The sequence below is a fragment of the Sturnus vulgaris genome, chromosome 19 (genome assembly GCF_052056855.1).
Source record: "Sturnus vulgaris isolate bStuVul1 chromosome 19, bStuVul1.hap1, whole genome shotgun sequence".
Classification (NCBI taxonomy): Eukaryota; Metazoa; Chordata; class Aves; order Passeriformes; family Sturnidae; genus Sturnus; species Sturnus vulgaris.
This window is the reverse complement of record NC_142261.1, coordinates 12,267,476-12,288,302: the sequence shown is the minus strand read 5'-3', so window position 1 is coordinate 12,288,302 and position 20,827 is coordinate 12,267,476. Positions and strand designations below refer to the sequence as shown.

General features: G+C 59.4%; 2 protein-coding genes across 7 annotated transcripts; one reads left to right on the top strand and one right to left on the bottom strand.

The window, feature by feature from the left end:
- The first annotated feature begins 795 nt into the window (after positions 1 to 795).
- Positions 796 to 13,636, top strand: THOC5 (THO complex subunit 5). Of its 6 annotated transcripts, none has more exons than XM_014894755.2 (21): positions 797 to 842; positions 1,610 to 1,720; positions 2,026 to 2,106; positions 2,484 to 2,627; positions 3,196 to 3,309; positions 3,887 to 3,984; positions 4,556 to 4,702; positions 6,359 to 6,473; positions 6,906 to 7,038; positions 7,929 to 8,006; positions 8,181 to 8,221; positions 9,453 to 9,552; positions 9,694 to 9,802; positions 11,064 to 11,165; positions 11,262 to 11,358; positions 11,615 to 11,729; positions 12,368 to 12,471; positions 12,554 to 12,641; positions 12,761 to 12,876; positions 13,036 to 13,226; positions 13,427 to 13,636. In XM_014894755.2, the coding sequence occupies exons 2-21, from the start codon at positions 1,625 to 1,627 to the stop codon at positions 13,488 to 13,490; spliced, it is 2,133 nt and encodes a 710-aa protein (XP_014750241.1). In that variant the 5' UTR covers positions 797 to 842; positions 1,610 to 1,624; the 3' UTR covers positions 13,491 to 13,636. The 6 variants fall into 6 exon arrangements, with proteins under 6 accessions (XP_014750242.1, XP_014750241.1, XP_088032262.1 ...); XM_088176135.1 differs by having other exon boundaries at positions 798 to 842; positions 1,610 to 1,660; XM_014894756.2 differs by lacking the exon at positions 2,026 to 2,106 and having other exon boundaries at positions 796 to 842.
- Positions 13,637 to 14,477: 841 nt separating this feature from the next.
- On the bottom strand, positions 14,478 to 19,937 carry NEFH (neurofilament heavy chain). Its single transcript, XM_088175779.1, has 4 exons — positions 19,145 to 19,937; positions 17,756 to 17,955; positions 16,900 to 17,024; positions 14,478 to 16,591 (listed from the first exon to the last, which is right to left on the bottom strand). Exons 1-4 carry the CDS (start codon positions 19,935 to 19,937, stop codon positions 14,968 to 14,970), a joined length of 2,742 nt encoding a protein of 913 aa, XP_088031905.1. The 3' UTR covers positions 14,478 to 14,967.
- Between the last annotated feature and the right edge of the window lie 890 nt (positions 19,938 to 20,827).

Here is a 20,827-nt window from a genome sequence, read left to right as displayed (position 1 = left end):
AGTGCCATCAGGGATCCCATCCCACGCTCCCCTCAAGCTCACAGATACACCCAGTACCACCGGGCACTCCAAGCCAAGGCCCAGCCCAGCCCAGGGATACCCCCTGGGCCATTTGGGACCTCATCCCAAGGCCTCCCCAAGCCTGAAACCCCCCAGTGCTGAAGTGGACACCATCTCACAACCCTCCTTGGATGCTCCCAGTGCCACTCTGGACCTCTTCCCATGCCTTTTTGAGCCCACATATCTCCCCGGTGCCATTAGGGACCCCATCCCAAGGCCCCCCCAAGCCCATGGATCCTCCCGCCATCATTGATGACTCCATCCTGTGCCACTCCCAAGCTCCTGTGTGCCCCTCACCCTATTGGGGATCCTATCCTAAGCCCATGGATACCCCCAGCGCCATAAGGGATCCCATCTCATGCCCCCTCCCAACCAGTGGATACCCTAGTGCCATTGGAGATCCCATCCCAAGCCCATGGACACCCATCAGTGCTTCTGGGACCCCTATCCAAGCTCCCCCTATTCCTGTAGGTGCCTTTCTGCCCCAAGGATCCCCACCATTGCCCCCAGTGTGGAGGTTTCACCCCAGGGCTGCCCTTTCTCACCCCTGCCCCGCGTTTTTTTGGTGAATGGGGCGGAGGCCACGCCCCTTGGGAAAAGCCACGCCCCTTGGGAAAAGCCACGCCCCCCTTGGAGCCGCTCCCCCAGCGCGCCTTGCGGGTCCTCCAGGATGCCAGGACCGCTAGGGGGCGTCTGTAGCACTCGCAGCGTCTCGCCGTCGCTCCGCGCCGCTCTCTGCTGCTCCCTGACGTCACTTCCGGGAGGAGCGGAGCGAGGGCGCAGTGAGTGCGGGGGGCGAACCGGGACCCCCGGGAGGGGGATGGAGGGGCGGCCCTGAGCCCCTTGGGATGGGGAGGCTCCGGAGGGGCGGAAGGTCCACGGCTCGGTGTGCTAGGGACTCAGTGGAAATGGAGGGTCCTGGTCTGGAGGGGCGAAGACCCCGTGCTGAGAATCTGGGGGAGCTCTGAGGCCTCAGGCCCGGTGTGCTGGGGTCTGGAGGGCTCTGAAAGAGCGGAGAGTCCCCGGCGTGAGGGTCTAGGGGGGACTCTGAAGGAGTGAAGGGTTCTGGGCCAGATGTGCTGGGTTCTGGGGCCTCTGGAGAGGTGGAGAGTCCCGGGTCTGGGGGGGCTCGGAGGAGCAGACGCTGCGGGATCGATGTGCGGGGATCAGGGGTGCTGTGGAGGAGAGAGAATCCCGGATCTGTGGGTTTGTGGGGGGCTCTGGTGAGGCAGAAGCCACAGTGTGCTGGAGTCTGGGGACATCAGTGGCAGTGGAGCCCCCAAGGGATTGAGGGCTCGGGCCCGGGGTCCCAAGGGAGCTCAGTGGCACTGGGGGTGTCCGGGGGGCTCTGGTGGAGCAGAGATCCCGGGCCCGCTGTGCTGTTGGGGCTCAAAGCCGGTCTGGGGGGACTGGGAAGGGGTGGGAGGTGCGGGATGGAGGGAGGCATAGGGGACACTCCAGAGCCCAGGCGAGGCTGGCGGGGGAGCCCGAGAGAGCCCCAGTCCGGGCAGGGTTGGCCCCCACGGACTCCCCCGTGCCCTCTCCCCAGCCCTGCTGCAGCACCATGTCCTCTGAGTCCAGCAAGAAGAGGAAGCCCAAGGTGATCCGCACAGACGGGGTCCCAGCCGAGGGCAAGCGGGGCAAGGGCGACACGGACCAGGTACAGACCTGCCCAGGGACCCTCCCACACCCCTCTGTGCTGGCCTGGCTTGCCCTGCTTGAAAACAATGCCCAGAGAAGCTGTGGCTGCCCCATCCTGGCAGCGTCCAAAGCCAGGTTGGATGGCGCCTGGAGAAGACTGGGATAGTGGCAGATGTCCCTGCTCATGGGACTGGATGGGCATTAAAGTCCCTTCCCACTCAAACCATTCTGGAATTCCGTGAATTGTGGGAGCCACTTCCCCCAGCTTCCAGTGCCTCTTAAACTCCTGCTGTGAATTCCTAAACCTGCTTCCATCTCTTTCAGGAGACCCAAACACTCCTCTGGAGAGTGAGCACAAAGATGGAAGATCCCTCAGGGATTTGCATGGTGCCTTCAAACCCTCCCGTGAGCAGCAGGATAGTGTAGGATCAGCCAGAGTGGGGAGCGGGGTGGAGGAGGAGGAATCACCTTTCTGGTTTGTCCTCTGTGATCATGTGGATCATGGAATATCCTGAGTAGGAAGGGATCCACAAGGATCCTCCAGTCCAACTCCTGGCCCTGCACAGGACACCCCAACGGTGACAATTCAAATTTATAGCAATAAAAGACAGCCCGAACTTGCGAAGTGTTTTAGTGACTGGTGGGTTTGGGATTGCTGGAGCTGAGTCCTCTCCCTGTGTTAAGCCATGGGATTCATGGGCAGAGCCAGAAATGGCAGCTTGTCCCCCAGAGCCCTTTCCAGCAGGAAGGATGAGCCATGGGAGGTGTTTTTACCTTGGCAGGATGTCAGGTACTACAGCGAGGAGAGTGAGGTGGATCTGCGTGACCCCATCAAGGACTATGAGCTCTACAGGGAGACCTGCCAGGAGCTCCAGAGGCTCATGGCAGAGATCCAGGAGCTGAAGAGCCGGGGCATCAAGGAAAATGTGAGGAGAGACCTCCATGTGTGGTGTAACGTGTCTGTCATTTGATGTTTCCCCATTAATCCCAGAGGAAAGGCAGCAGGAGCTGTGATGTCTCTTGGGCAGAGTCAGGGAAATGGAGCAGCTTTCCTTGTCCCACGCTTCTGGGGCAGGAATTGAGTCCCTGGAAATGGAGCAGCTTTCCTTGTCCCAGGCTCCTGAGGCAGGAATTGAGATCTGGAAATGGAACAGTTTCCCTTGTCTTGGCCTCCTGGGGCAGGGATTTAGCTCTGGAAATAGAATAGCCTGCCTTTGTCCCAGGCTCCTGTGACCCATCAGGTGCTTCACGCTGAGCCATCTCTGTTCCTACTGCTGAGGAAAATGACTGGAGTGATTCTTGAGGAGCCTGGACCCCCTCCCAGTTATTCCCAGCAGTTCCCTGTGATCTGGCAGCAGGAGGCTCCCTCAGAAGCCCCAGTGACATAAATGTGGCTCCATAGCAAAGCGTGGAGCCCCTTTTGTGGCAGGAATTCCCTGCAGAGATGGTGGCAGCCATCCCTCCTGCTTCCAACCCCTCTCTTCTGCTCCTCAGGCCTCGGAGATCGACGAGCGGCGTGTCCAGAGCTGTGTCCACTTCATGACCCTGAAGAAGCTGAACCGCCTGGCTCACATCCGGCTGAAGAAAGGCAGGGACCAGACCCACGAGGTACCAGGAGGGGCTGGGAGGGAGGAATGCAGCTTGGGATTTAGGGGGGGTCAGAGATGAGGCAGGTCCTGCGTGTTCTGTGTGCGTGGTGTGAGCAGTTGCACCCCAGCCAGGTCCTGGGGTTAGAGTTGAGGGTTTGTTGAGAGGCTCCGAGCCTGATGAACTCCTGCTGAGTCCAGGGCAGCTGCAATTTGATAAATAATGAAGGAGCAGTCTCTGCTTTTGTTTCAAGTATAATGGGAGGTCAGAAACTCTGTTTCAAGGGTCTAGTGTTGTGCAGGTGTATACATGGGTGGGTGATTGGCCTGGAAGCTCCATACCCAGAGTTCTCAGAGAGGGAATTCTGTGTGCCCCAGAAAATGAGCCCTGTCCTGTGCCTTGGCTTTGAAATGTGCAGGAAGGAACAGGATCAGTGTCATGCCACAATCCTTTGCTTTTCCGGTCCTTAAAAATGTCATTCTTGGCCCAAAAAATTGTTGCATACCCTAAAACCTGCTGTCCCAAGCTGCTGTAGTGACAGGGTGTTGGTGACTCAGGGTGTCTTTCCTGCTCCATCTCTGCTCTGGCCATGTTTCAGGCAAAGCAGAAGGTCGATGCTTATCACCTGCAGCTCCAGAACCTGCTCTACGAGGTGATGCACCTGCAGAAGGAGATCACCAAGTGCCTGGAGTTCAAGTGAGTGTGGCCAGGGAGCAGAGGGATCATTGGTGTGTCTGGGATGGGTGGGTGATTCCTGTATTTGGGAGCTCTTCCCACTTTCACTGGGGGAGCAGAGCAAGTGCTCAGGTGCTGTGTGATCATGGAATGGTTCAGGTGGGAAAGAATCTTTAAAGCCCATCCAGTGCCACCCCCTGCTGTGGGCAGGGACGCCTTCCACTATCCCAGGCTGCTCCAAGCCCTGTTCAACCTGACCTTGGACACTTTCAGGGATCCAGGGCAGCCACAGCTGCTCTGGGCACCCTGTGCCAGGGCCTGCCCACCCTGCCAGGGAACAATTCCTTCCCAATATCCCATCTAATTCTACCCTCTGACCGTTGGAAGCCACTTTCTCTTGTCCTGTCACTCCAGGCTTTTGTCCAAGGTTACTTTCCAGCTCTTCTGGAGCCCCTTTAGACACAGACAGTGGAGGAAGAACAAGTTCAACTCACTGATTGTGGTGGCTCGGTAGCAGTTGGGGCAGGAAGCACCAGTGGGACACGCTGAGCACTTCACATTTTTCCCTGGTCTGATCCATGTGTCCTGGCAGATCCAAACACGAGGAGATTGAGCTGGTGAGCCTGGAGGAGTTCTACAAAGAGGCCCCCCCTGAAATCAGCCGCCCTGCCATCACCCTGACAGAGCCCCACCAGCAGACCCTGGCCCGCCTGGACTGGGAGCTGGAGCAGCGCAAGAGGTGGGGCAGTGGTGTTCCCATTCCCTGCTCCAGGGATCTGGACAAACACCTGCAGTTCTGGGTGTCCCCACTCCATGTTCCAGCTCCAGGAATCTGGGCAGACACCCAGAGCTGCTGGGAGAGCAGATGTAGAAGTTTTTCACACTCTCTTGGATCAGAGTGGAAGAGGCATTTCTTGTGTGGCTGGGAGATTCCCTCTGTGCAGAGTTGCTGGCATCCTTGTTCCATAGGTCAGGGAGTTCTCTGTCACTGCCTTATGATCCAAGGAGCAAAGAGAGCCCATCCTGGCAGGAGCTGCTGCCAACCACATTGGGCTGGGACAGCCCTGTGTTCTGCTGCTGGCATCACTGCTGTGCCAGGGGTCAGCTGCTCCTTGACTCTTGCCCCCTGGGAAAAGCAAACATGGCACAGCATTCCTGTGTTTGGATAACAGGCAGGCAGTGTCCAAGAACACCTTCTGGAAAGATAAGTTGGAACATGCTGGTTGGTGCTGCCTGAGGGCAGCTCAGCAGAGCAGACAGTGAGAGGTGCTGGGTGCCTCCAACCCTTCATTGTTCCCTTTTCCCAGATCCTTCCCCTAACACCTGGCTACTTTTGCCTGGTGGAAGGCACAGCCAGGATGTTCCAGCTGGCTCTGCCTGTGGCACAAGCAGAGGAGTGTTCAGCCTGCAGAACTCTGAGGGTTGTGCTTAAAAATGATGATTGCAAGCCTCATGGAGACCCTCAGCTGCACATTAACTTGCTGAAAAGCCTTGGAGTTCCCTGTCTTCACTCTGGTGTCTAAGGAATGTCCCTGTCCATCTCCCACCACTACTGAGGTGGGAAATGGCCCGTTCAGCTGCTCAGGAGCAAATGCCAGTGGTGCTTTGGGCATTTTCTGATGTTGTTTGGGTTGTTGACAGCCATCTGTAATTTATGTTGGTGTTTTTAGCTGTGCAACCCCATTGGATTGGCTTTGAATTCTTCTCTACCTTGTGTGAGGTGCCTCTGGAGTGGTGTGCAGAGATTTCAGTAGCTCTGTTTTGGGAAGGTTTGTGAACAGTGGAACCTGTTGGGATGTGCATTGATCCCCCACAAATGCAGTTTTGCTTGGAAATAGAATCCGAGTTCTGCAACATCAGGTCTATTGCTCCTTGGAGACCCCTAGTCCTGAGCAGGTCACTTCCAGACCCAGGAGCTTCCCTGCTCCTGCTGGGAAAGGGCTTGCAGCAATAAGGAGATTTGGTGTGTTCTCCCTAAACACAGAGCATCGTGGTGGGTTTGCATTTTCCTGGGCTTTCTCTCTTAAACCTTGACTGTGTGACATGAAGTGGCTCTGAGGATATGAAGTGCCAAAGCCTCTTAGGGAGCTTGGAGGGGTTGTGGCTGCTGGCAGCAGAGCCTGGTGTGGGAACAGATCTGAGGGAAGATCAATTGTTGCTCCCCCATGGAGCACAGCACGAGGTTGGGTTTCCCCTTTTCCGTGTTTGTTTTCCATTTCCAATCAGTTCCTTCCTGCCTCCACTTGCCCTTGGTGTTAGGAGCTCTGTGTTTGCCCCATGTCTGAGCTCTCCTGGTTCCTTACGTCAGGGCAGGAATGCTGGGGCTCATCATCCAGTTGGACCCCAGCAGGTTTAGAGCTGTGGTGCATGGCAGTGACAGAATCCCCACCCCTAGGCTGGCAGAGAAGTACAAGGAGTGTCTGACCAGCAAGGAGAAGATCTTGAAGGAGATCGAGGTGAAGAAGGAATATCTGAGCAGCCTCCAGCCTCGACTCAACAGCATCATGCAGGTACCTGAGCCCTGCAGGAGGTCACACTCCGAGGGGCAGCTCCTGGGCTGGGTTGGGTTTGGAGATGTTTCATTCCCACTCAGGGTGGGCGAGGGACAGATCCGAGACCCCTCCGGAGTCTCCTTTTCTATTTATGCCGCAATTCCTGCAGAACTGCATCTGCAGGAGCTGCTAAATGGGCCTTTCCCTGGAGAGCCCCGCACAGTTCCAGCCCCCTGTGACTGCCTTGGGAGGGAGGAACAGGAGAAGGAACTGGGTTATTTCCAGATCCAAAACTTTCCCAGCAGAGGCAGCTGCCAGCCCTTCCCTGGGGCTCTCCATGTTTAACCCCGCACCATCGCTGCTGTGCTGGCTTCATCTCCTGCTCTCTCAGGGCGAGGAGGATGAGCTGTTCCCTTCTCAGTGATGAAGACTCTCTCTGTCATTCCCCAGGCCTCCCTGCCTGTCCAGGAGTACCTGTTCATGCCCTTTGACCAGGCTCACAAGCAGTACGAGACCGCCCGGCACCTCCCGCCGCCTCTCTACGTCCTCTTCGTCCAAGCCAGTGCCTATGGACAGGCCTGTGGTGAGCACTGAGGGGGCAATGCCCCCCATAGGTCAGATTTCAGTGCTGCCTGCAGGAATCACCAATTTTTGGGGATCTTTCCCCACTGTCTACTCTGCTGTCAGATTCTGCTGAGCACAGAGCAGCGAGGTGGCCCCACGGCGCAGTGAGGCAGCAGCATTTGAAACCTTGTTTGCTCAGCTGCCTCGCTGGAAGAAGTGCTTGGGAAGCTCCCTTCCCACCCCTTCCCCCCTTCCCAAGGTCAGCAGGGATGTCCTTGCAGCCTGTGAGCTGGCTCAGTGCTGTCAGAGCTTCCCCAGAGCTGTCACCCCCCTGCCTTGTGCCATCTGTGTATGATGCAGACCCCAGGCCTTGTGGAGGCCATTCCCACAGCTCACCTGGAAACCTTCATCCCCTCAGGAAGCTTTGTATTTTGAAGGGATTTCAGGAGCCTCTCTGAGTTGGGAGGGATTTCCTGGAAGAGGCCAGGAATCCCACTGGCCTGTGCACCCCTCCTGTGTGGTGAGGGCTGTGGTGTCTCCTGTTCCTCTCAGTGCCAGAGAAGCATGGAAGGTCACGGTGGTGCTTGGCCACACCAGGTCCCAGCTGCATCTGCAGCCACTCCTTGGTCCCTGCTTGTCCCAGCCGGACCCCAACCTCTCTTGGCTCTTAATAAAGATTTGGCCCTTTGGTTTCCAGGGAGAGTCTCTCAAAACCCAGTGCTTTCCATCCTCTCACCCCATCCTGCCCAGGAGATCCAGCCCAGTGGTGGCCTCCCAGTACCTTTCAGACAACTGCTCTTCCCACTGGCCTTTTGCTGGAGCTTCCTTCACCAGGGGCAGGGCTGCTCTGCCTACTGACTTTGCAGCAGGAGTGGGATTCCTAACTCAGTTTTCCTGTCTCCTCTGCAGATAAAAAGCTGGTGGTGGCCATTGAAGGGAGCGTGGAGGAAGCCAAGGCCCTTTATAAGCCCCCTGAGGACTCGCAAGGTGCGTTGTGGTGTTGTCTGGGGACTTGTTTGTCTGCAGCTCCTGGGACCCTGCTTTTATTGGGAGAGGGATGTCAGGGGGAGCCATGGGTTTGGAAAAAGTCCTGGTGGTCCTGCTAGTGGTGGGAGAGCTGAGCCCTGGGGCGTCCCTGCTGACACCCCTCTCTCTGCACAGATGATGAGAGCGATTCCGACGCAGAGGAGGAGCAAACCACGGTAAGGGACAGCGCTGTCCCCTCTGGGTCCTCTCCCAGCACTGCACTGGGGGAGGTACAGGGAGAGCTGGGGCTGGCTGGGGCTGGGAACTGCCTGTGCACGCTGTGAGTATGTGTGGAAGTGCAGTGATGTCAAATCCCGACCCTTTTTTGGGAGGAGGGAGCTGCCATTTCCAGTTGGTGTCCCAAATGCAGGAGCAGGCAGGGTACAAAGCTGCTCCTCTCGTGTCCCATCCCGCCCTGCAGCTCTCCAGCTGGAGCTGCTCCACTTTGTATAAATAGCCTGGGGGCAGGGAACTGATGTCCAACAGGGAGGGATCTGTGTCCATCCTGTGCCAAAAGCATTCTCTGCACCAGGGCTGGTTCAGCACTCCTTGGAGGAAGTGTTTGTCCTCAGATAATTCCTGCTGGATGCTGGGGAGAGGCTGGAGGTGCTGGCTGTTCCCAGCAGCAAAGCCTGAAGGGGCTCTGGGCCTCCTCTCCCACCCAGCAGCAGAGCCAGGTGTATGGGGCTGTTCTGTGGGGAAGGGTAAAGGGAAGGGCCTCAGGTGTCCAGAGAAGGGAACAGAACTGGGGAAGGGGCTGGAGCCCCAGGAGGGGCTGAGGGAGCTGGGAAAGGGGCTCAGCCTGGAGAAAAGGAGGCTCAGGGGGGACCTTGTGGCTCTGCACAACTCCCTGACAGGAGGGGACAGCCGGGGGGGTCGGGCTCTGCTCCCAGGGAACAGGGACAGGATGAAAGGAAAGAAGAGTTGGCCAAAGGAGGATATTGGGAAAATTCCTTCACAGAAAGGGCTGTCCAGCCCTGTCACAGCTGCCCAGGGCAGTGGGGGGATCCCCATCCCTGGTAGGACTGAACAGCTGTGTGGTTGTGGCACATGGGGACATGGGTCAGTGGTGGCCTTGGCACTACTGCAGGAGTTGGACTTGATGCTCTCAGAGGGCTTTTCCAGCCTAAAGGATTCCATGATTCTAGGTTCTACCTCTCGCAGTGGGAAAACTTTTGTGCCAGCAGGTCCTTGGGTTTGTCTCCCAGGAGTGAAAACATTCCTTGGAGCTGAAAGAATGACAGGAACTGGAGATGAGTGAGGGTTTCCTGCTCCTCTCCCTCCCCAGGGCAGCTGTGGTGCTGGGGAATTGTGGAACTGGACTGGAGGGGAAGAGCTGTGGGCTGGGAAGGTGGATGGGTTGGTGAGGAGCAGGAGAAGGCTCTGAGAGCTGTTTTGCCCCCCCAGAAGAGGCGCAGGCCCACCCTGGGCGTGCAGCTGGACGACAAACGCAAGGAGATGCTAAAGCGACACCCCCTGTCCGTCACCCTCGACCTGAAGTGCAAAGGTGAGAGAGGGGCTCTGGGGTGTGACAGCAGCTCAGGGACTGATCCCAGCAGCATCCTGGGGACCCTGGGGGGAGCTGAAAGTGTGGAAGTGTTTCTCTGAGCTGGAGCAGGCACCAATGTCTCACCTTCTGTGTGGGCAGATGAGAACATGCTTCACCTGACCTTCCACTACCTGATGAACCTCAACGTCATGACAGTGAAAGCCAAGGTGACCACTGCTGTGGAGATGACCACGGCCATCAGTGCTGGGTAAGGAGAGCCCTGTGGGCAGCAGGCCTGGAGGTCATTGGGCTCCCCCACTCTCTGAAGTGTGGGAGCTCTGGAGAGCCTGGAGATCATTGGATAGTGACTCTCTGGGGTTTGGGAGCCCTGCAGAGCCTGGAAATCATCAGGCACTGATCCCATAGGATCCATGCAGCCTGGAGATTGTTGGGCAGTGACCCCTCTGCCCTGTGGGGTTTGGGAGCCCTGCAGAGCCCAGAGCTCATTAGGCAGTGACTCCCCTGTGGGTTTTGGGAGCCCTGCAGAGCATGGAGCTCATCAAGCAGTGATTCCATGGGATCCAAAAACCCTACACAGCCCAGAGCTCATCAGGCAGTGACACAGTGACCCCTTTGCCCCTGTGGATCTGGGAACCCTGCACAGCCCAAGCACCTTCCTCCCCCTCTTCTCTGCCATGACAAGCCAGAGTCAGGGAGTTTGGGAACCTCTCAGCAGTGCCAGAGCTGTCAGGAACTGGGGGAAAGCCTCTCCTGCTGACACATTCAGCCTCCCTCCCACAGGCAGAGCCTGGCAGCTCCTTCACCTGACTGCTCCTGAGGTCACCTTGTTCTGAGCTCCAGAGATTCAGCTGCCTTTCCCTGTGCTCCCCAGAGCCTGCAGGAGCCTGATTGGTGTGAGGAAAAGCTGAAGTGGCAGCTTTGGGAGACTGCCCAGGGAGCTCCAGCAGCTGCCAGCTCTGGTGGTTCTCCCTTGGGACAGGAGGTGCCTGAGGAAGAGGGAGGTGGGAGAGGCTGGTCTGGGCTTGCCTGGGAGCAAGTGCTGCCTCCCAGCCTGTCTCATCTGCAGCTTCCTCATCCTATTGGGGTTCTCTTCTTGCTGCAGACACCCCAAATCCACTGTGACAGCTCTCTATGGAGATCCTGTGCAGGGCGTTCCCTCCCTCCTGGTGCCCTTGGCTGTGTTACCCCAAACCCGGGAGGCTGTGCCTTGAGCCAGACCCCAAATCCCACAGCCCATTGTGCTTGGTTGGTCTTGTACAGTCAGACATGAGAAATTTTCTGGCACTGGAGGGAGCAGCTTCCTGGAAGAGCAGGAGCTGGTGCTCTGTGATTTCCATCTTCTTCCAGGCAGGGAGGAGACAGCTCTCCTTTTGGAGTGGAATTAGGGGAAAGTAATTCTGGTCTTGAACTCGTGAAGCTCATAATCCCCTTCTCTGGGTTTGAAGCCTGTTTGTGGAGGGATAAGAGCCCAGACTGCTGCTGACTGACCTCTCTCCTCTTTCTGCCAGGGACCTGCTCTCCCCAGACTCCCTCCTCAACTGCCTCTATCCAGGGGACCACGGCAGGAAAACGCCCAACCCTGCCAACCAGTTCCAGTTCGATAAAGTGGGGTGAGTGCCACTCAGTCCATTGCCATTAATTCCTTGCTCCAAAGGCACAGCAAATCCTCCCTGACTTGATGTGACCCTTCCTCATTGTCCCCACAGCATCCTGACCCTGAGTGACTACGTGACAGAGCTGGGTCATCCCTACGTGTGGGTGCAGAAGCTGGGTGGCCTGCATTTCCCCAAGGATCAGCCTCAGGCATGACACAAACCCCTCTCCTCTCCCCCACAACCTTGGGCTGAGGTTTGAGATCCTGTCCTGTCCCCCTGCTGGCACCAGCTGCTCCCAAACCACGGCTGGGACAGGCTGAGCTGGGCTGGATCTGTGTGTGGGGTCACACTGATGTATTTCATGTCACACATGTGATAGCCCAAGCCCTTTTAGTGACACTGAATGATGAGTGCCCGTCCCTGCGGGCATGTGGCTGCTGTCCTGACACCCCTCCTGCCCACAGCACACGGTGGCTGCTGACAATTCCCTGAGTGCCAGCCACATGGAGCTGACAGTGAAGCTGCTCCGGAGCCGCCTGCAGTCCCGCCTGGCCCTGCACAAGCAGTTTGCATCTCTCGGTGAGTGCTGGGCTCCCCACCCTTCCCTGGGGACAGGGGTGCACTGGCAGGGTCCTCATGCAGGGAGGGATCTCTTCCCTGCTCAGCCAAGCTCCAGGTGGCTGTGGTCCTGAATCCCAGTTATTCCAAGCTGCTGCCCATCTTCAGTGCCTGAACTGGGAGGGAAAGTGGAACAGCAGCAATCATAGGAGAGGAGACCACCTTTGCCACCACTGCCACCTTTGATGGGTGGCAGTGCAACCCTCAGCATTCTCAGTTGTTCCCTCAGCCCTTGGGAGTTGTAGGAATGAAGGAACTACCCTATATTGGGTGGCAGAGGGAGGCTGTGCCCCTTCTGGTGCCCAGCATCTCTTTGGGAATGGCCATCCCAGAGATGGGAAGTGATTTGGGATGTGGTGGGAGGTGAACTGCACACCCTGCATGTTATGTACCTGTCAAGCAGCCCAGGGATCCAGTGGGGCTGCAGGCCAAGGATCCTGTGGGATCACAGCCCAGGGATCCCCCAGGCTTCAGGTGCTGGGCACCTGATGGAGCTGCTGAGGGGAGCTTATCATACCCAGGTCACACTTTTGGAGCAGAACAGTGACAGAGCTGTGTCCCCAGCCCTGCCCTGCTCAGGGCCCTGTCCTTGCTTTCAGAGCATGGTGTTGTGCCCGTGTCCAGTGAGTGCCAGCAGCTCTTCCCAACCAAAATCGTCTCACGCCTGGTGAAGTGGACTGCAATTCCCTATGAGGATTATGCTGTAAGTGCTGAGCATGAGCCTGCATCGCTCCCTTCCAGCTCCCACATGGCACTGGAGCCTTCATTCCTCCTTCTCCTCTCAGGAGCTGCCCTACACTAAGGATGTGATAGAGGCTGGCTTGGCTGAAGACACTCACCTCTACTACATGGCCCTGATAGAGAGGGGAACAGGTAGGCACCTTTTTTTCCTTTGGGAATTCCCAATCCCCATCCCAGGGCAGCTTCTGGGAGTCTTCATGGATAATGCCCCTGGCTGGATGCCCTGTGAGTGACACCTTTTCCCTGCTCAGCCAAGCTGCAGGCAGCCGTGGTGCTGAATCCTGGTTATTCCACTCTGCCTCCTGTCTTCAGCCTGTGCCTGAACTGGAAGGGAGAGCGGAACAGCAGCAACGACGACAACATTCGGGTACTGTGGGGTGGGGGCAGAGGGGGCTGGAATTTTGGGGGTGTCCCCAACAGTTCTGTGTCCTTAACAAGGGAATGTTGGGGTGAGCTGTTGGCTGGACACTCCTGGGAATTCAGAGTAGAGGTCCAAGCCTGTGCCAACCTCATCCCTGTTTTCCAGGCCATGGAGAGCGAGGTCAATGTCTACTACAAGGAGCTGTGGGGGCCCAAACCTGGCTACCAGCTCCTCACCAACCAGCTGCAGCGCCTGTGCATGGTGCTGGATGTGTACCTGGAGACAGAGCCCCATGATCCCAGCGTGGAGGGGCCCAAGGAATTCCCCCAGGAGAAGATGTGTCTGCGCCTGGTCAGGTGGGAGCTGCCTGGGGGCTGAGGGTGCTGGCAGGGACTCTGGTGGCATTGCTGTTCCATGGAGCCAGCCTGGAAGCCTGTCCTAGAGGGATCTGCCCCCACAGCTGGGCAGTAGCCCAGGAACTGGGCCCTTTCTCTGGGTGCCATGGGATGTTCCTGATCTCTGTGGGTCACAGCCTCTCCCTCTTCTCCTCTTCCAGGGGTCCCCTGCGCCTGAAACCCTTCAAGTTTAACTACCCCCAGGGGTTCTTCAGCCATCGCTGAGCAGCCCTGGGCATCATTCTGGAATGGGACTCGTTCACTCTGTGGGAGAAGCGTCCCCATCCTGACATTTCTGCCTCTTTTACAATATTTTGTGTTTTGTTTGAAGGTTTTGTAGTCAAAGGGATTAAACTGAGCTAAAGAAAAAATGTGTGGATGCCTTATGTGTGCAGAGGGCTGGGATGAGGAGCCGGTGAGGGCTGCAGCATGCCCTGTGTCCCACCCCTGGGCTCTGACAGCCTTTCCAGGGATGCTTCTGCCTCCTGACTTCCCTCCCCACCGCAGGGTCTGGCGAGCTGAGATGGCTAAAAACTGAGGTGGCTAAAAATAGCCCTTTTCCAGAGCCCGCACTGCAGCCCCAGCCTGTCCTTGGCGGCTGGCTGCCATCCCACTTGGCACAATCCGTGCATCCTGGGGGGCTGCTCTGCTCCCTGGGCTTGGAGGGAAGCAGAGAGGGGTCCTGGGAGAGGCAGGATGAAGGTTGGGACATCCCAGCTTGCCCTGCTTGGCATCAGAGAGTTGGGAATGTGCCCCCTCCCTGGCAGTGCTCTGTGTGGGGGTCCTAGGCTGGCAGAGCTGGGGTTCCATCCCCCCTCCCAAGGTCACTGTCCCTCCTTCATCCCAGGCTCTCTGTGTCTGCCCTGGGAGTGATTTCTCCCCCAGGAAAGCTGACAGCCCCTCTCCTGCTCCTCCCTAGCCCCTGCCCTCAGTGCAGTGCTGCAGTGCCGGGCTGTGCCGCAGCCCTTGGGTCAAACCAGGCTCTCCCAGTCCCTTGGGAGCCACGCTTTTAAAAGAAAAAACAAACTGAAATCCTTTGGAAAGCATGGGCATTCCATCCTCAGGACACAGGGTCCTCCGTGCCTGCTGTGGATTTTGTTTCCCTTCTGGAGAGCCCCATGTCACCCACCCCCGCCCTGGGTGACAGATCCCAACCCCACGTTCCCACCTTCCTTCTCTGTCTTCTCCCCAGGACAAGCCAGCAAGCCAGGGTGTCTCTGTAAGCACTTTTATTTGGTTATTGCACAGAAAGCAAAGATCAGTGGGCTGAGGTTCCTGGTGCACCGTGTGTGTCTGTGAGCATTCCAGCAGCTCCCAGCCTCTCCCACCTCTGCCCAGAGGGACTGTCACCCCCCAGAGCAGGGCAGGACCCTGCCAGCCCCCCCAAGCAGCTACAGCTCTGCATTGCACTCATCCATCCATTGCACATACATTAAATAAATGCACTTAGAGGAGAAGGGCAGTGGGGTTCCCCTGAGGGTCCCTCCTCTTCTCCTGGGTTATTCAAGTGTTTAAATGTGGCGCTCGGCGAATATCACGTTCTGCAAGGGAAGCAATTGCCCACCCGAGGGGCTCTCACGGGCCTATTGCTAAGGGAAAGCCTGGCCTGGGGGTCCCTGGGGTCCCACCCTGGGCCCAGCCATCGGAGGGAGCGGAGCAGCTCCCGTGCCCGGAGGTGCCTTTGGCGTCCGGGACTCTTCCATCACTTCTTCCCTGGCTCCGGGGCTGTGCCCTCCTTGCTGGAGGGAGCCTCGACTTTGGGGGGTTCCTTACTGGCTTTGGGCTCATCTTTGGGTTTTGCTTTAGCTTTGGGTTCCTCCACTTTCTTGGCCTCCTCTGCCTTCTCTTTCTTGGGTTCCTCCACCTTTTCTTTCTTGGGCTCCTCTGCCTTCTCCTTCTTGGGCTCTTCTGCCTTTTCTTTCTTGGGCTCTTCCGCCTTCTCCTTCTTGGGCTCCTCCACCTTCTCCTCAGCCTTTGGCTTCTCAGCCTCTTTGGTGGCTGCTTTGCTGACCTCCTGAGGTTTTGCTGGAGCCTCCTCAGCTTTTCCCTCTTGGGCAGGTTTGGGGCTTGGCTTGGTCTCTTTGGCCTCGGGAGCTGGAGGCTCTGGCACAGCAGCTGCCTTCTCTTTGGGTTTCTCCTCTGTCTTGGCTGGGACGTCCTTCTTGGGAGCCTCCTCCTTCTTACCCTCCTCAGGCTTGGAGGGAGCCTTCACCTCCTTGGGCTGCTCCTCCTTGGCCTTTGGCTCCTTGGCTGGGGCCACTTCCTTCTGTGGAGACTTGGCCTCCTCCTTCACGGGAGATTTGACTTTCTCTGGGGACTTCACAGCTGGGGGCTTGGCCTCCTCCTTTGAGGGGGTTGGGGGCTTCTCTGGGGATTTGACAGATGGAGGTTTGGCTTCCTCTTTTGAGGGAGTTGCAGGTGGCTCTGGGGACTTCACAGCTGGGCTCTTGGCCTCCTTAGAGGGGGCTGGGGGTTTCTCTGGGGACTTGACAGTCGGGGTCTTGGCCTCCTCTTTTGGAGGGGGTGTGGGTTTCTCTGGGGATTTCACTGTTGGGGTCTTGGCCTCCTCTTTTGGAGGGGGTGTGGGTTTCTCTGGGGATTTCACTGTTGGGGTCTTGGCCTCTTCTTTTGGAGGGGGTGTGGGTTTCTCTGGGGATTTCACTGTTGGGGTCTTGGCCTCCTCTTTTGGAGGGGGTGTGGGTTTCTCTGGGGACTTCACTGTTGGGGTCTTGGCCTCCTCTTTGGAGGGTGTTGGTGGCTTTTCAGGGGATTTGACAGCTGGAGTCTTGGCTTCCTCCTTTGAGGGCGTTGCAGGTTTTTCTGGAGATTTCACAACTGGAGTCTTGGCTCCCTCCTTTGAGGGGCTTGGTGGCTTTTCAGGGGACTTGACTGCTGGGGTCTTGGCCTCCTCTTTGGAGGGGGACTCTGGTTTCTCTGGGGTCTTGGCCTCTTCCTTTGAGGGTGACTCAGGTTTCTCTGGGGACTTGGCCTCCTCCTTTGCAGGAGACTTGGCCTTTTCTTCACCCTCTTCTTCAGCTTTCTCCTCTTCTTCTTCCTCCCCCTCTTCCTCCTTCTCTTCAGCTTTTTCCTCTTCAGTTTCTTTCTCAGCCTCCTCCTCCTCTGTGACCTCCTCGGTCACCTGGATTTCCTCTGTCTGCTCCTCCACAATCACTGTCTCCTTCTCTGATTTTTCCACCACCTTGATCTTCTCCTCACTCTTCACCTTGATGCTGGTGGCAATGCTGGGAGGCTTGGGGACCACCTCGGGGTAGGAGAGCATCCCAATGCCAGTCTCGAGCCGATATTCCTCCCCTTCCAGGAGCTTTCTGCCAGGGAGAGACCAGAGCATCGCTCAGTGATGGATTTTCATCTCCTCCCACCACCAGGAGCTGCCAGCAATGTCCTGCAGCTCCATCTCCCTCCCTGCCCCATCCTGGATGATCCTCCTGCTCCTGGGATGAGCAGGTTTGCTTGCCCTTCCCTCCAGACACCACTGGGTCGCCCAGTTGGACACTGCCCACTGTGGCTTTGGAGGATGGATGATTTGCTCACCAAAAAGAGCCCAGGTGCTAACAAGGGACCTTGAGCAGACCTGGCTGAGACCCCCCCACACCTTCCCCTGCTCTCCCTGTACCTGTAGGCAGCAATTTCGATGTCCAGGGCCATTTTGACATTGAGCAGATCCTGGTACTCCCGGAGCTGAGCTGCCATCTCCCACTTGGTGTTTCTCAGCTCGCTGTCAAGCTGCTGGATGGTTTCCTGTCAGCAGACAGCAATAATGGGGGGGGGGACACATGGCACAGTCCCCAAGAGCAGGGAGACACAAAAGCACCCCTAAACTGTCCCCTGTTCTCCAGCACCAGGGTGTCCTCACAGAGCAGTCTGCAGCCACCTCCTCCTGCAGATACACAGGGAAGGGGACACAGCCAGGGCTGGTCCCAGGGTCTCCAGTTGCCTTGGGGGCCCTGGCAGGAGCCTGCACGCCCTGAGCAAGAAGCTGCACTCCAGCTGAGCCCCTGGTCAGCTCCCAGCACTCCCTCCAGCAGGGATAAGCTGCGGGAATGCTTCTAGGACTTGGGTAAGTCCAACGGCAACTGAACTCCAGCTGGAGACTGATGGGGCACTACCCTGGGGACAGCACTTCATTCCAAAGCCACCCAGGCAGCCCTCGCTGCCCAGATCAGGGGGACAGGATGTGGCCCAAACCCTGGACACACTTCCATAGTGTTTGTGACCACCCTCACAGGCAGCTCAGGGGCAAGCAGAGCCATGGGGCAGCTCCAGGGGTGCTGAGGGACACAACAGCCCGGACACCACCTCAGGCTTTGGGTTCCTGATCCCTGTGGGCTGGGGAAGGCCAGTTCTGACACAGGCCCAAACATTTGCCACAACTCCTCCACATCACTGAAGCCAAAATCCCAGTGCTGCTCCTCCCCAGCAGCTGGATGGTCCCTCCCCAGCCTGGGCCGCTGCCCAGTGCGCCACGGTACCTGGTAGGACAGGACATCTGCATGATGGCGCTCCTCCGAGTCCTGCCTCTGCCTCTCCAGCGACTCCTGGGTCCCTTTGAGGGCTTCCAGCTCGGTGGTCTTGGCCTGGAGCTGCCGGCGGTACTCGGAGATCTCCTCCTGGGCCAAGCGCATGGCGTCCGTGTTCACCTTGGCCACCTCCGAGAGCTTGTCCAGCCTCACTGCAATGGAAAAAGGAAGCTGCAGGGCAGGTGGGAAGGAGGCTGCAGCCTCCCCTCCTTGGGGAAACTCAAACCTGCCCATGCCACACATCGCTGTCCTCTGCAGAGCCACCCCAGGCTGCCTTTCCCACCCCTCGCTCCATCTCTGCCGGGAAGTGAAGGAGGACGGGCAAGACGAGCTCGGGGCTGTTTCTGCCATCCTGGCCTTCACCCAGTGCAGATCCTCGCTGCAGCCCCCGCCTCTCCTTCAGCTGTGGCGCTGCCCCACGGCGCTGCCCCTCCCGCCGCATCCCGCCAACCCTGCCCCAAGGCGGGGGGGGTTTTGCCGCAGCGCCCTGCGGACACCCCAGGGGACGAGGGGGGGCACAGAACGAGGGGACAGGAATGGGGAACAGCGATCCTGCGGCTCCCGGGGCAGCCCCAGCCCCGCGGGATGGGCGCCCCGGGGTCGGCTCTGCCGCTGCCCGCGGTTCTGAACCGCCGCTGTCCGCGGTGCTGGACCCGCCCTGCACGCCCGGGGGGCTCAGTCCGGGGTGCCGACCCCACCCCGCGCCTCCCTCGGACCGTAATGTCCCCCCAAGAAGGGCCACTCCCTGTCCTCCCCCCCCGCGTCAGGGATGCGGTCCCGCCCCCCTCCCCCCAGCACTGCAAACACTCCAGGCTTCGCCCCAGCTGAGAGCGACCAGCACAACGCCCTGCAGCATCGGGGGGGGGGGTACGGCACCCCAAAAACTTGCGGGGTGCCGGGCCAGTGATCCTGGAGCCCTCCTCGAAACTCACTGCGGGGCAGAGGGGGGGTCGGGAAGCGCACCCGAAGGCACTGGAGGTCTGGTGGCAGGGATGGGGGTCACCCTGAAGCCTTCCCATGGCGCTGGGTATATGGGAGGTCTCTACACGCTCCTAGGGTGGGGTGACACCTATATACCTATATATATATATATGGGGGGTCCCTGCACCTCCTAGGGTATCCCAACACGCTCCAGAAGTACAGTGGAGGTGGGAGGGGTCTCTGCACCTCGCAGGGTGGGGTCACCCTCACACCATATAGAGAGCGAGGGGTTCCCGCATCCCTCGGGACACCCTCGCTCTCTTTTCTCCAGCCCCCTCCCAGAGCGCAGCAGCCCAGGGTGTCCCCAGGGAGTTACGGGGATGCGGCCGGCTCGTTTGGCGGCCACACCCTCACACTCACCGCGGAACCACTCCTCGGCCTGCAGGGTGCTGCGGGCCGCCGTGCCCTCCAGCTGTGCGCGCAGGTCGCGGAGCGCGGCGGTGACGCCGGGGCGCAGGGACGCGGGGGGCTCCACGGGCAGCTCGGGGCGCGCCCCGCGCAGCAGCGCGCCCACCTCGGCTCGGTGCTGCCTCCGCAGCTGCTCCGCCTCCTCCCGCAGCGCCCGGGCTCGCTCCTCCAGCGGCGCCCGCGCCCGCTCCTCCTGCGCCGAGCGCTGCGCCAGCCCGCGGGCCGCAGCCTCCAGCTCCGAGCGCTGCCGAGCCTCGTCCTCCAGCCTTCCCCTCAGTGCCGCCACGTCCTCGGCCAGGCGCGCCCGCTCCAGCCGCAGCTGCCCCTTCTCGGCGCCCAGGCGCAGCACGGTGCCCCGCATGTCCCGCAGCTCCCGCGCGTACAGCTCGCCCATGGCCGAGCGCCCCGCCTGCTGCTGCCGCAGCGCCGCCGCCTCGGCCGCCAGCGCCCGGTTCTGCTGCTCCAGCGCCCGCACCCGCTCGATGTAGCCGGCGAAGCGGTCGTTCAGCACCTGCAGCAGCTCCTTCTCATTGCGCGCCCGCGGTTCGCCGTTCAGCGAATCCAGGCTCTCGGTGGAGGATGCGGCCGCGCTGCCGCCGCCGCCCCCCGCGCCCCGCGCCCGTCCGACCACCGGGGCTGGCCACGAGTAGAAGCCGCTGGAGGCAGCGGAGCGCGGGGGAGCGCGGCCCGGCTCCTTGCGGAGCCCCCCTGGGGGGCCCAGCAGCGTCTCCAGCATCAGGCTCATGGCGACCCCCGCCCTCGCTGCGGCAGCGGCGCGGCCGCCCGCTTTATAGCGCTCGGGGCGGCCGCTCCGCCCCGCCACCGGCAGCAGGGGTGGGCACGGGCACCGGCACCGGCACCGCCCCGCGCCGCAGCCCCGCGGGTGGGGGGACCTCGGTGCCACGCCCAGGTGAGGAGCAGGAGCCGCACCAGAAAGGAGCGGATTCCCCCTGCCAGGAGAACGGGACTCCGAGGCACAGCGGGATACCGGGAGGAGAAAATAGGACCACCGGGAAGGGGGTGGAAATCTCCCGAGGGGAGCATGGACCCCCGGGAATAGAGAGTGGGACCCCCGGGAAGGGAGGAGAGTGCTCTTCAAGGGAGAACACATTCCCCGGGCAGGGAGCAGCACCTCTGGGAACAGAGAATGGGAGCCCCGGGAAGGGAGCAGGGACACCCCAGGACAGAGGGAGGACCCCGTGGGAAGTGGAGAGCCCCTGAAGTGAGTATGGACCCTCCGAGCAGAGAGAGGGACAAGAGGAATAGAGGATGAAACCTTCAGAAAGGGAGGTGGGACCCCTGAGGACAGTGACTGAGAGGGAGTGGGGAGCCCCCTGATATGACCGTGAATCCCCTGGGCAGAGAGAGGAACACCTGGGATCCCCAAGAATAGAGAATGGGACACTGGAAAAAGAGTTGGGACCACCCAGTGAAGAGCAGGTCCCCACTCCGGTGTGAAGGAGAAAGGGGAGACCCTCGGGTGCCACAGACACCCCCTCCAAGGGTGGGATGCCAGGACAGCGACCCTGGGGCGGGGCCCTCACTTCATGTCCCCCCGCAGCCAGGCACTGATTGAGGCTGGGGGAGGTGGGTGCCAGGAAGGTTCCTGGGGGGCAGGGGACACCCCTGGGGGAT

What these genes read in the sequence shown, in the direction of transcription:
- THOC5 (XM_014894755.2), top strand. Translation starts at nt 1,625, where the DNA reads ATGTCCTCTGAGTCCAGCAAGAAGAGGAAGCCCAAGGTGATCCGCACA. An exon ending in TGGTGCCTTCAAACCCTCCC is followed by an intron (nt 2,107 to 2,483) that starts GTGAGCAGCAGG and finishes TTACCTTGGCAG; the next exon opens with GATGTCAGGTACTACAGCGA. An exon ending in TTCCAGTTCGATAAAGTGGG is followed by an intron (nt 11,166 to 11,261) that starts GTGAGTGCCACT and finishes TTGTCCCCACAG; the next exon opens with CATCCTGACCCTGAGTGACT.
- NEFH (XM_088175779.1), bottom strand. Translation starts at nt 19,937, where the DNA reads ATGAGCCTGATGCTGGAGACGCTGCTGGGCCCCCCAGGGGGGCTCCGC. An exon ending in GGCCGAGGAGTGGTTCCGCG is followed by an intron (nt 17,956 to 19,144) that starts GTGAGTGTGAGG and finishes TTTCCATTGCAG; the next exon opens with TGAGGCTGGACAAGCTCTCG. An exon ending in ATCGAAATTGCTGCCTACAG is followed by an intron (nt 16,592 to 16,899) that starts GTACAGGGAGAG and finishes TCTCCCTGGCAG; the next exon opens with AAAGCTCCTGGAAGGGGAGG.